The 12722-nt window shown below is 42.2% G+C and overlaps 1 protein-coding gene across 1 annotated transcript; it reads left to right on the top strand.

The window, feature by feature from the left end:
• The first annotated feature begins 455 nt into the window (after nucleotides 1-455).
• On the top strand, nucleotides 456-6797 carry GDF3 (growth differentiation factor 3). Its single transcript, XM_053556922.1, has 2 exons — nucleotides 456-789; nucleotides 5917-6797. Exons 1-2 carry the CDS (start codon nucleotides 522-524, stop codon nucleotides 6744-6746), a joined length of 1098 nt encoding a protein of 365 aa, XP_053412897.1. The 5' UTR covers nucleotides 456-521; the 3' UTR covers nucleotides 6747-6797.
• The last annotated feature ends 5925 nt before the right edge of the window (nucleotides 6798-12722 follow it).

Here is a 12722-nt window from a genome sequence, read left to right as displayed (position 1 = left end):
GCCAGGCTTGTACCCAGGAGTTTGAGGTTGCTGTGAACTAGGCTGCCTCCACAGCACTCTACCTAACCTAGGCAGTGAGACTCCAGCTCAAAAAAAAAAAAAAAAGGAAAGAAATCTATACGTGTATTTGTCTAATCAGACTATGAATTACTCGATACTATGTTCCTAGTACCTATCTCAGCACCTTGCACAAAATAGATGCTTACTCACTCTTTGTTACATAAATAAATGCCTGTCTCTTTTTCACTCGGGCCATGGTTGACAACCTCAGATTGTTGTAGAGTTTCTGTCCCTACATCATTAATCTTTGTTTTATGAACTTTTTTTTCTGGAAGAGTAGAGCAAGAGAAAAGAAAGAAGTTCTGTCTTTTCACATCCAATCGCCTTTGAGGAGCTAGGAAGAGAGCAATTCACACTTGATTATCTTACATCAGATAAATTAGCAGCACCTGAATTGTGAGGCAGTCTGGAGTTAGAGCTCTCCGCAGCCTGACTGGCCAGTTTTCAGTCACTGCAGAGCCATGCTTCCTTACCTGCCAGTTTTGGCTGTGGGCTACCTATTAACTCTGACGTTGAGCCAGACATTTCAATTTCAAGAATATGTCTTTCTCCAATTTCTGGGCTTAGACAAGGTGCCTTCACCCCAGAAGTTCCAACCTGTGCCTTATATTTTAAAGAAAATTTTCCAGGATCAAGAGGCAGCAGCAACCACTGGGGTCCCCCAAGATTTATGCTACATAAAGGAGTTGGGGGTCCCTGGGAATATACTTCGACTTCTCCCAGACCAAGGTAAGGAAATTTTGAGGTTTTTCTTTTCTCCAGAGAAAAACCTCGAAGTGGGTGGTATGATGAAAGGAAAGGAGAAATAACGACTACTGATGGCTTGTAGAACACTTTGTGCTGACATTTTGCATGTTTTATCTCATTTAATCACAATCCCCAGAGGAAGGCAGTTATTCTTTTTTTTGGTGGTTTTTGGCCGGGGCTGGGTTTGAACCCACCACCTCCGGCATATGGGACCGGCGCCCTACTCCTTGAGCCACAGGCGCCGCCCGGAAGGCAGTTATTCTTATCAAGTTTTTAACAATAAGGAAATTAAGGCTCAGTGGGTAACCTGTAATCTAGTCAAGATCATACAGCTGGTGCATGAACAAAGTCAGCTTTCATAAGTTTTTTTCTGAATCAAATGCATTGTGCTTCAGTTTAGATGAAAGAGGTGAGGTGAGATTCGTGCTCCTTTTCCCACTTTTCAGCTCACAATATATACACATCCCAGTGCCTTCAGTGTAGCAAGCAGGACACAAAATATTTAAGGTCACCTCTTCCAGGAGTCCTGTTTCCCTGTCCGCATTTTTCCTCTACCTTTGTTGGGTGGGAAAAGTTGTTCTTGATTTGTAACTACTGAGTAATAATACATGCCATTGTCCTGTTCTCCAAGAAAGGATCCATCTAATAGTTCAAGCCAACCACCCACTACGATCGTCAGGTCTTCTATAAATAGAGACTCCTGCCTGGTCCCCGCCCCTCACTCTCCCACCCAATTCTTATTCAAAGTCTGAGATGGTTTCTGAGGATCTGCATGTCTATACATCCTCTCAGGTGTTTCAGAGGCAGAATTGAAAGCCCGGTTTAGTTAGTTTTATAGCAACCAGAGAGAAAATTTGAATATTTATTTGTCCAAAAAGCATTTGTTGGATACCTTACAGTGGCCAGGAACTGTGTATGGCCTTGAGAATATGGAAATGCAGAGGGAAAGTCTGCCCTTTTAAAAGTGGTTATAGAAGAGAGATAGAAAATAGATGACTTCCAGTATTGTGTTAAGTATGATGGTAGAGGCTCAGGGCCTTGAACAGGGGGATTGGGGGAAACTTTTTGAGGGAGGTAAAGAGGTAGGAGGAGTGTCCAGGGCTAGTTGAAGGGTTTTCCATGGAGAGAGTAGAAAACAGCACAAAATACAGTTTGGAGAATGTTCCCGCTCTCTCCCATGGAAATAACTTTGATTTTGTGATGATTGTAATTCTATCAAATGATACAGCAAAAGGACATAATCTTACCATCATCCTTCCCGGAGCCTGCTAGAGAAAACCACCATTACTGGGTGGAGTGTATTCTTCCAGATTGGGGTGGGGGGGTGGGGAGGACAGGAGTCTCAAGCTGTCACCCTGGGTAGAGTGCTCACAGCAACTTCAAACTCTTGGGCTCAAGCGATTCTCTTGTCTCAGCTTCCCAGGTAGCTGGGACTACGGGCACCCACCACAATGCTCTATTTTTTTCTTTTTATTTATTTATTTATTTATTTATTCATTTATTCATTAATTCATTTGGAGACTCACTTTGTCACTCTCAGTAAAGTACTATGGCATCTCAGCTCACAGCAACTTCAAAGTCTTGTGTTCAGGCGCCCGCCACAACATCCAGCTATTTTTTTAATTTTTAACTATTTATTTATTTATTTTTATTTATTTATTTTTGGAGTCTCACTTTGTCAACCTCAGTAGAGTGCAGTGGCATCTTAGCTCACAGCAACTTCAAACTCTTGGGTTCAAGCAATCCTCTTGACTCAGCATCCCAAGTACCTGGGACTACAGGTGCCCACCACAACACCCAGCTATTTTTTAGAGACGGGGTCTCACTCTTGCTCAGGCTGGTCTCAAACTCGTAAGCTCAGGCAATCCACCTGCCTTAGCCTCCCAAACACTGGGATTATAGGCGTAAGCCACTGCACCTGGCCTTCTTATATATAGCTGATTAACTTGGAATATTTTTTGTTTAAATGGGGTCATACCATACATTCGTCTAGTATTGTGAACAGCTCTTACACATAAATAGTTTACTTATCTTTTTTTTGAGACAGTCTAACTCTATGGCCCTAGGTAGAATGCCATGGCATCATCTTAGCTCACAGCAACCTCAAACTCTTGGGCTCAAGCAGCCCTCTTGCCTCAGCCTCCCAAGTAACTGGGAAACAGGCATTCGCCATGACATCCGCCTAATTTTCCTATTTTTAGAAGAGACAGGGTCTTGCTCAGAATGGTCTCAAATTCCTGAGCTCAAGCAACCACCTGTCTTAGCCTCCTAGAGTGCTAGGATTACAGGTGTAAGTCACTGCACCCAGCCTTTTCTTTATTTTATTTTATTTTTTGAGACAGAGCCTCAACCTGTCACCCTGGGTAGAGTGCTGTGGCATCACAGCTCACAGCAACTTCAAACTCCTGGGCTTAAGTGATTCTCCTGCCTCTGTCTCCTAAGTAGCTGGGACTACAGGCACCCGCCACAATGCTTGGCTATTTTTTGGTTGCAGCTGTCATTGTTGTTTGGCGGGCTCGGGCTGGGATTCGAACCTACCAGCTCAGATGTATGTGGCTGGCGCCTTAGCCGCTTGAGCCCCAGGCGCCGAGCCAAGCGCAGCCTTTTCTTTATTTTAATGGTTGCATGATATTCCAGTATACAGACATACTAGAATTTATATAACCAATGCCCTGTTCATGGGCATAGATGTAATATAAATAGTGCCGCTTTACGTACGCTTTTGTGTGTGGGTACGTAGTTTTTCTATTATTTCTCTGAGATAAATTCTTAGAAGGAGATTGTTGAATCAAAGACCCATTTAAACTTGATATGTGGCTGGCACCTGTAGTCTCAGCTATTTGGGAGGCTGAGGCAGGAGGATTGCTTGACCCCAGGAGTGTGAGGTAGCTATAAGCTATGATGTCATGGCACTCTACCTTAGGGCAAAAGAGTGAGACTGTCTCAAAAAAGAAAAGAAAAGAAATTTGTTGAAGCATATCATACATTCAGAAAAGTATACAAATCATATGTAATAGCTTAATGAATTTTCAACAGACTCAGCAGCACCCAGATTCAGAACAGAACGTGACCAGCACCCCCATGGATCCTTCACGTTCATTCTAGTTAATCATTACTCCTTGGTGTGCTGACTTATACCGTTACATGTTAGTTTTGTCTTGTTTTGAACTTTGCAAAAGTAGAAATTAGAATGTATCTTTTCTGTGTGTCTGGCTTCTTTCCCTCCACCCTGTATGAGATTTGTACATGTTGTGTGTATTTGTAGTTCATTCTCAGTGCTGTATAGGGTTTCATTCTACTAATATTTACAATTTACTCATCCATGCTACACTGGGTGGCGATCTCTGTTAGCTTCAATTTTGTTGATCTGGTACCAAATATGATTTAATGATTTGAATTTGTATTTCTTTAACAAAGTGGTATGCATTTTCTTATGGATAATATATCATTTTTATATTTCAAATAATTGTCTAATTATACATTCTAACCCTTTTTCTTTCTTTTTTTTTTGTTTGAGACAGAGTCTCACTATGTTGCCCTCAGTAGAGCGCTGTGGTGTCACAGCTCACAGCAACCTCCAACTCTTGGGCTTAAACGATTCTCTTGTTTTAGCCTCCCAACTAGCTGGGGCTACAGGTGCTCACAATGCCCAGATATATTTTGGTTGCAGTTGTCATTGTTGTTTAGCAGGCCCCAGGCCGGGTTTGAACCCACCAGCCTCCGTGCATGTGGCCAGCACTGTAGCCACTGTGCTACAGGCGCTGAGCATTTTTTTTTTTTTGAGACAGAGTCTCACTCTGTCGCCTTTGGTAGAGTGCCGTGGCTTTATAGCTCACAGCCACCTCAAACTCTTGGGCTCAGCTGATCCTCTTGACTCAGCCTCCCCAGTGCATGCTGGGACTACAAGCATACACCATGACCCTGGCTAGTTTTTCTATTTTTAGTATTTCTATTTTTCTATTTTTAGTAGAGATGGGGGTCTTGCTTTGCCGGGACTGGTTTCCTGAGTTCAGGCAATCCACCCACATCAGCCTCCCAGAGTGCAAGGATTACAACACGTGTGAGCCATGGAGCCTGGCCCAAAGTTACTTGTGGTAAGGGGAAAACTGAAGATGCAAAAAAGTTTAAAAAGTAAAAGTATACTTTCTTGGTTCTTGTCCGAGGATTAGGTGAGGTCTGAAAATTCAGACAGGGAAGGTACCTTTGAAAACAGTGTGAGCACATCTATTTTCGAAGAAGGACTATGGGGAATAATTGAATCACAGTGTACCTTGATATTCAGTGAGGTGGAAGACGAAATATTCAGAAACATAAGAATGGAAATTCTTGTCATTGACAACTGTGGCCCTTAAGTAAGAAATTACCTAAGTATGAGACATCATGGGTTTTTGGAGGTTCAGTCTCAGCTAAATGACCTGCGTTTGTATTAAGCCAATCTGAGTGATTGGATTGGGCCAGCAACACCTGACAGTCTAGATTGTTTTTAAACATTTTTGTGCCTTGGCTTTCTTTGGCTGTCTGCCAATACTGATGGATTCCCCTTCTTAAAATAATGTTTACATGCCTAAAATAAAATATTTAGGATTTTGAAGGAAACCAATTAAATGTGGAAATATATTTTTAAAGTATTTTAAAACCAGGGGGCATGGTGGCTTACACCTGAATACTAGCACTCTGGGAGGCTGAGGTGGGAGGATTCCTTGAGCTCAAGAGTTTAAGTCCAGCCTGAACAAGGGCAAGACTTCATCTCTACTAAAAATAGAAAAAATTAGCCAGGCATTGTGGCAAGCACCTGTAGTCCTAGCTCCTCGGGAGGCTGAGGCAAGAGGATCACTTGAACCCCGAAGTAGAAGGTTGCTGTGAGCTAGGCTGACACAACGGTATTCTAGCCTGGGCAACAGAATAAGACTCTGTCTCAAAAAAAAAAAAAAATCAAAATCTGTTTTTGAATGAGGAAAAGGAGAAGCAAATCCTCCCAAATGGTAGGCCTGGAGTATAACTGATAATTCTCTGCCTTTCTGTTGTATATGGGATATCAGAGATTTATAACACATAGTGGAATATGAAGTGAAATATATTATGGTGACTCATATCTGTCTTCCTATCTAGGTTTCTTTCTTTACTCGAAAAAACGTTTCCAAGCTTCCCCTTGTCTACAAAAGCTCCTCTACTTTAATTTGTCTGCCATCAAAGAAAAGGAACAGTTAACAATGGCCCAGCTGGTCCTGAACTTGGGGCCCAATTCTTACTATAACCTGGGACCAGAACTGGAGTTGGCTCTGTTCCTGGTTCAGAAGCCTCATGTGTGGGGCCAGTCCACCCCTAACCCAGGTAAAATGTTTGCATTGCAGTCAGTACCCTGGCCTCAAGGTGTCATTCACTTCAACCTCCTGACTATAGTTAAGGATTGGAGTAACAACTCCCGGAAGAACTTGGGTTTATTTCTGGAGATACTGGTCAAAGAAGATAGAGACTCTGGGGTGAATTTTCAGCTTGAGGACACCTGTGCCAGACTGAGACGTTCCCTTCATGCTTCCCTGCTGGTGGTTACCCTCAACCGTGAGCAGTGCCTTCCTTCCTTGAGAAAAAGGAGGGCAGCCATCTCTATCCGCAAGACTTCTTGTAAGAAACTCTGCCACCGTCACCAGCTATTCATTAACTTTCAGGACCTGGGTTGGCACAAGTGGATCATTGCCCCCAAGGGATTCATGGCAAATTACTGCCATGGAGATTGTCCTTTCTCACTGACCACCTCTCTCAACAGCTCCAATTATGCTTTCATGCAAGCACTGATGCATGCAGTTGACCCAGAGGTCCCCCAGGCTGTTTGTATCCCCACCAAGCTCTCTCCTATTTCCATGCTCTACCAGGACAATAATGACAATGTTATTCTACGACATTATGAAGACATGGTAGTTGATGAATGTGGGTGTGGGTAGGATGTCAGAAGTAGGAATTGAAGGAGTATTGTTTGGGCAAATCTTCTAATAAAACAACTTAACATGTCAATATACCTATGTTTATAATTTGTCTTCCTAGAAAATCTATCATGATTAATTATGTCTATAATTACCCACACACACTCTCTCTCTTATGCTGGAGGCCAAATGATCTTAGTTAATTTCTGCTCTAATTCATATTCATCGTACATAGGATAGTATTTAGACTCCAGACCAGGCATCCTCAAACTTTTTAAACAGGGGGCCAATTCACTGTCCTTCAGACCGTTGGAGGGCTGGACTATAGTTTAAAAAAAAAATACCAAAAAACTATGAACAAATGCCTCTGCACGCTGCACATATCTTATTTTGAGCATTTTTTTTTGGTTTTTGGCCGGGGCTAGGTTTGAACCCGCCACCTCCGGCATATGGGACCAGTGCCCTACAGCTTGAGCCACAGGCACCGCCCACATATCTTATTTTGAAGTAAAAAAACAAAACAGGAACAAATACAATCAAACCACCTCATGTGGCCCGCAGGCTGCAGTTTGAGGACCCCTGCTCCAGACAGAAGGAAGCTGGTATTTACTGATGGCTTAGAATGGGCATGCATTATTCTCTGTGTTATTTTACAAACATTATTTTACCATTTTTCTGAGGTAGGTATTTATGCTTTTATTTCTGCTGCCTCAGCCTCCCATGTGGCTGGAACTACAGGTGTCTGCTCCAATGCCTGTCTAATTTTTCTATTTTTATTTTTATTTTATTTTAAATATTTTTGAGACAGTCTTACTTTATTGTTCTTGCTAGAGTGCTGTGACATCATAGCTCACAGTAACCTCAAACTCCTGGGCTCAAGTGATCTTGCCTCAGCTTTCCAAGTAGCTGGGACTATAGGAGCCCACTACAATACTCGGCTACTTTTTTAGAGATGGGGGCTTGTTCTTGTTCAGGCTGGTCTCGGACTCCTGAACTCAAGCAATCCTCCTGCCTCGGCCTCCCAAAGTGCTAGATTACATGCATGAGCCACTGCACCCGACCTATTCATGCTTGAAAGATGAAGAACCTGAGGTTTAAAGAAGGTGGAGGACACCTGTAGTCGAAGCTACTTGGGAGGCTGAGGCAAGAGAATCAATCACTTAAGCCCAAGAGTTTGAGGTTGCTGTGAGCTGTGATGCGAGACCACTCTACCAAGGGCGACATAGTGAGACTGTCTCAAAAAAAAAAAACACTCACCTTGTTAAGTGCTTCATTTGAATGAGAAACACCATTCTGACAGATATCAGAAGGAAACCGACTTTGGACAAATTAGTGGAACAATTACTAACTGGGATGATGTTGACAATAATAACCTACATCAATATGTTTATAAGGCACTTTTGGATTATGTTTGTTAGAGAAAGAGCTAAGACATTAATGTAACAAAAGAAAGATGGGGCAGCGCCTGTGGCTCAGTGAGTAGGGTGCCGGCCCCATATACTGAGATTGGCCGGTTCAAACCCAGCCTCGGCCAAACTGCAACAACAAAATAGCCAGGTGTTGTGGCGGGCACCTATAGTCCCAGCTACTTGGGAGACTGAGGCAAGAGAATCGCCTAAGCCCAGGATTTGGAGGTTGCTGTGAGCTGTGACGCCACGGCACTCTACCCAGGGCAATAGAGTTATACTCTGTCTCTACAAAAAAAAAAAAAAAAGAAAGAAAGATGAACAGGCATTTTGGTAAAGATGGTAGAGCTTTGGTGGGGCCTGCTGACCTCTTTATTTTGTAGGCTCAGAATTTTTTTTTAAGAAATGGAATCTAACTGTGTTGCCCAGACTAGTTTGGAACTCCTAGGCTCCAGCAATCCTCCTACCTTGGTCTCCCAAAATGCCAGGATTATAGTCATGAGTGACTTGCCCACACAGGGCCCAGGGTTCTTTTCTTTTTTTTTTCTTTTTGAGACAGAGCCTCAAGCTGTTGCCCTGGGTAGAGTGCTGTGGCATCACAGCTCACAGAAACCTCCAAGTCCTGGGCTCAAGCGATTCTCCTGCCTCTGCCTCCCAAGTAGCTGGGTCTATAGGCACCCGCCACAATGCCCAGCTATTTTTTGGTTGCATCCGTCATTGTTGTTTGGCGGACCCGGGCTGGATTTGAACCTGCCAGCTCAGGTGTATATGGCTGGTCCCTTAGCCGCTTGAGCCACAGGCACTGAGCCAAGGGCCCAGGATTCTTAATAGTGCACTCAGACTTGAATAAGGGGGCCTGATTAGCATAAATAAAATTTATATGCCAGTTACTCTACTAGGTCCTGGGGAAAAAGATTAAATGGTTACTTTCATCGCAGAGCTTAAAATTTTGCACATTTAACTATAAATTATTTAAAAATATACAAGTAAAAAATTAGCATATACCTCAATATATGCATATATATTTACAAATCATATGCATTGATCATTTTATTAATACATGTGTACATTTAAAAATGTACACATTAAGGTATTTATTTATTTAGAGACAGAGTCTTATTCTGACGTCCCAGGGTAAAGTACTGCGGCATCATAGCTCAGCAATCTCAAACTCTTGGGCAATCCTCATGCCTCAGCCTCCCAAATAGGTGGGACTACTAGTGTGGTGTGGGACACCACACTAGCTAATTTTTTCTATTTTTTTCAGTAAAGACAGGGTTTCACTCTTGCTTAGACTGGTCTGGAACTCCTGAGCTCAAGGAATATTCTCCACCTGGGCCTCTTAGAGCACTAGGATTATAGATGTGAGCCACCTTGCCAGGCCTAAAGTTTTATTTTTAGATCTGATGAAAACAAAAGTTCTAATGCTGTTTTCTCTTGTCTTGGTGTTTCAGGGATCAAAATTCTAAGGGTTTCCTTCTCCCACTGAGATGTTTCAAGGTACACATGCCACAGGTTGTATGCTTCTCATTTTGGAGACTTCTGCTTTGTCAGGAACCTGACTTAGCTCCTGTTTATAGAATAAGACATTGACTTAAATGATCCTGATCTTCTGCCTCCAGCCTCATGTTGACTGTCTTCCTTCCGTAGCCTTCCTTACCTTAAATCTTGAATTCTTAGGGCTAATTTCTAAAATTGTAGGTATATGACACAAACCCAACTGATCCCAATTCCCGAGGCTGCATTCATTTATGTTGACTGAATTTTTACTGCTACATTTTGGGTCCATGTGTTTAATATCCATATCATTTAAAAAAAACTAAATGGGCTCGGTGTCTGTAGCTCAAAAGGCTAAGGCCCCAGCCATATACACCAGAGCTAGCTGGTTTGAATCCAGCCCAGGCCTGCCAAACCACAATGACAACTACAACCAAAAAATAGCTGGGCGTTGTGGTGGGTGCCTGTAGTCCCAGCTACTTTGGAGGCTGAGGCAAGAGAATTGCTTAAGCCCAGGAGTTTGAGGTTGCTGTGAGCTGTGATGCCACAGTACTCTACCCTGGGCAACAGTTTGAGACTGTCTAAAAAAAAAAAAAATTAAAAATTAAATAGACATTGCCTATTTCCTTTTTCCAGTAGTTCTGTGGTTGGCTGATTTGTTCTGCTTCTGAATTAATCAGATTATCTCCTGAGGCCACACCACACTGAGAGCTCAAGAACACCCTTAACCGCCTTCATGGCTTTCAGACCTGCTTTATCCTATTTTTTCCTTTATGCCTGTCAGACTAGTCTATCAATGGGCAGTATATGCCCTGTAGGTCAAGTTATATGCTGTGATTCAGGTAGGAGGGGACAGGACAGGACTTTTTATTTTAAAATATAAATAAATTATGCATGTGTGACAGCACAGCTATTTCAATTTTATTTTTTATTTTTTTAAGAGACAGGGTCTTGATCTGTCACCCAGGCTAGAGTGTAGCGACCCAATCATAGCTCACTGTAACCTCAAACTCTTGGGCTCTCACAATCCTTCCATTTCTGCCTTCTGCGTAGCTGGGACTATAGGTGTTTGCCTCTACGCCCAGCTAATTTAAACAGGTTCTTGCTGTGTTGTGCAGCTGGTCTCAACTCCTGGCTTTAAGCAATCCTCCCACCTTAGTCTCCCAAAGTGCTTGGATTATAGGTGTGAGCCATGGCACCCAGCCTTATCTATGTGTGTGTATATATGTATATACATATATACATATATCTATCTATATATATGTATTTTTTTTTTTTTTAGATGAGACAGGATCTTGCTTTATCGCCCAGGCTGGAGTACAGTGGCATGATCGTAGCTTTCTGCAGCTCACTGCAGCCTTGAACTCCTGGGCTCCAACCATCTTCCTTCCTCAGCCTCCAGAGTAGCTGGAATCATAGATACCTGCTATTGTGTCTAAGCACAGCTATTTCACAGCATTTTCCAACTCACAATATTATTTAGTGGCAAGCCTGTCTACTAACTCACAGACTGTCAATCTGATTTAATGTGATTCAATTTCACATTTATTGAATACCTTTGTAGAGAAAAAGGAGACTTCTTTTCTCATGAATCCTTAGGTTCATGGCAGAGGCACCTACAACATAAAACAAAAGGCAAATTAACAAGTGAAAAAACATAAATTAATATGCATTTTATATTACATAGGAGCCTTCAGAAATGAAGACCTAAAGAAACAGGGAAACATGTATAGTTTTTTACTAAGTTTGATGAAGAGTAATCTGTCTTGCAGAAACATGATTGGACATAGGGGGCATGATCTAATGGTGACAAGCTAGGGGGAACTTAACAAGTCCTGTTTGGTCAAATTCCTCTTGGAATCTCTTTGTCTTCAGGATAAGGGCATTTTCCCCCTTTTGGTTATGGGGGGAGGGGCACCTCTGGAATGAAGATTTTCTTCAGAGGAATGTCAGAGTCCTATTATGGCCTGCTTGAGCCCAGGAGTTTGAGGTTGCTATGAGCTATGATGCCATGACAGTCTACCAGGGGTGACAAAGTGAGACTCTGTCTCAAAAAAAAAAGAATGGAAAAGCAAGTATCCAATGTACCCGATACTAATATGAAGCCAGTAGACGAACTAATACAGGTCAATACACGAGAAAAACTCCGTTTAATACTGGAGGAGGGAGTAGGAGGGGGAGGGCAAGGGCAAAGGGAGGGAGGACAGGAGAGGAGGAGGAGGACTGGTGTGCTCTCACCTATGGGGCACAATGTAAGGGTATGTGCCTTCCTAGGTGTGAGACACAACTACAAGATCATCCCTAACAAATGCAAATACTGTAAACCTAGTCATTTGTACCCTCATATCAATATGAAATAATAAATGAATGAATGAATGAATGAAATTTTGGAAGTCTGGGGAAAAAAGAAACTGAAAGTAGAATGCTGGTTTCAGGGCCTGGGGTGGGGGGTGGCAAAAGGGAAATGGGAGATGGTATTTAATGGGTTTAGAGCTTCAGTTTTGAAAGATGAAAAAGTTCTAGAGATCCATTGCAAAACAATGTGAATATATTAACACTCCTGAACTGTTCACTCTAAATGGTTAATATGGTAAATTTCATATTGTATGTTTTTTACCAAAATAAAACCAACTGACCATAGATGTGTGGGTTTATTTCTGTGTAGTGTAGAGGTCTTGCATATAGTTCAGGTAATAAAGAGAAAGGAGGAAAAAACAATCAAGATTAAGAGAAAGGCAATCAAAGTACAGATATGGATAAAATTAAAAGAATCGTAAGAAAATTGTGTGACAATTTAACACTCACAGAGTAAAAAAGAAAATTGCTTTACCATCTCAATATATGTAAAAATCATATGATAAAATTCACAACCATGGCTGGCTCTACCAAAAATAGAAAAATTAGCCAGGCGTGTTGCTGCCACCATAGTCCCTGCTACTTGGGAGGCTAAGGCAGGAGAATTGAGTCAGCCCAGGAGTCTGAGGTTGCTGTGAGCTAGGCTGATGCCACAGCATTCTACCCAGGGCAACAGAGTGAAACTCAAAAAAAGAAAAAAATCCTTAAACATATCTGCAAAGGCCTTTTTGCCTCATAT

Source organism: Nycticebus coucang, chromosome 12 (genome assembly GCF_027406575.1).
Source record: "Nycticebus coucang isolate mNycCou1 chromosome 12, mNycCou1.pri, whole genome shotgun sequence".
NCBI lineage: Eukaryota > Metazoa > Chordata > Mammalia > Primates > Lorisidae > Nycticebus > Nycticebus coucang.
Note: the sequence above shows the minus strand (reverse complement) of the source record. Positions and strands in the feature narration are given on the sequence as shown.

Excerpts from the sequence above, each read along its gene's own strand:
- GDF3 (XM_053556922.1), top strand. The coding sequence starts at position 522 with ATGCTTCCTTACCTGCCAGTTTTGGCTGTGGGCTACCTATTAACTCTG. Across the intron at positions 790-5,916 it reads TCGACTTCTCCCAGACCAAG|GTTTCTTTCTTTACTCGAAA; the intron begins GTAAGGAAATTT and ends CTTCCTATCTAG.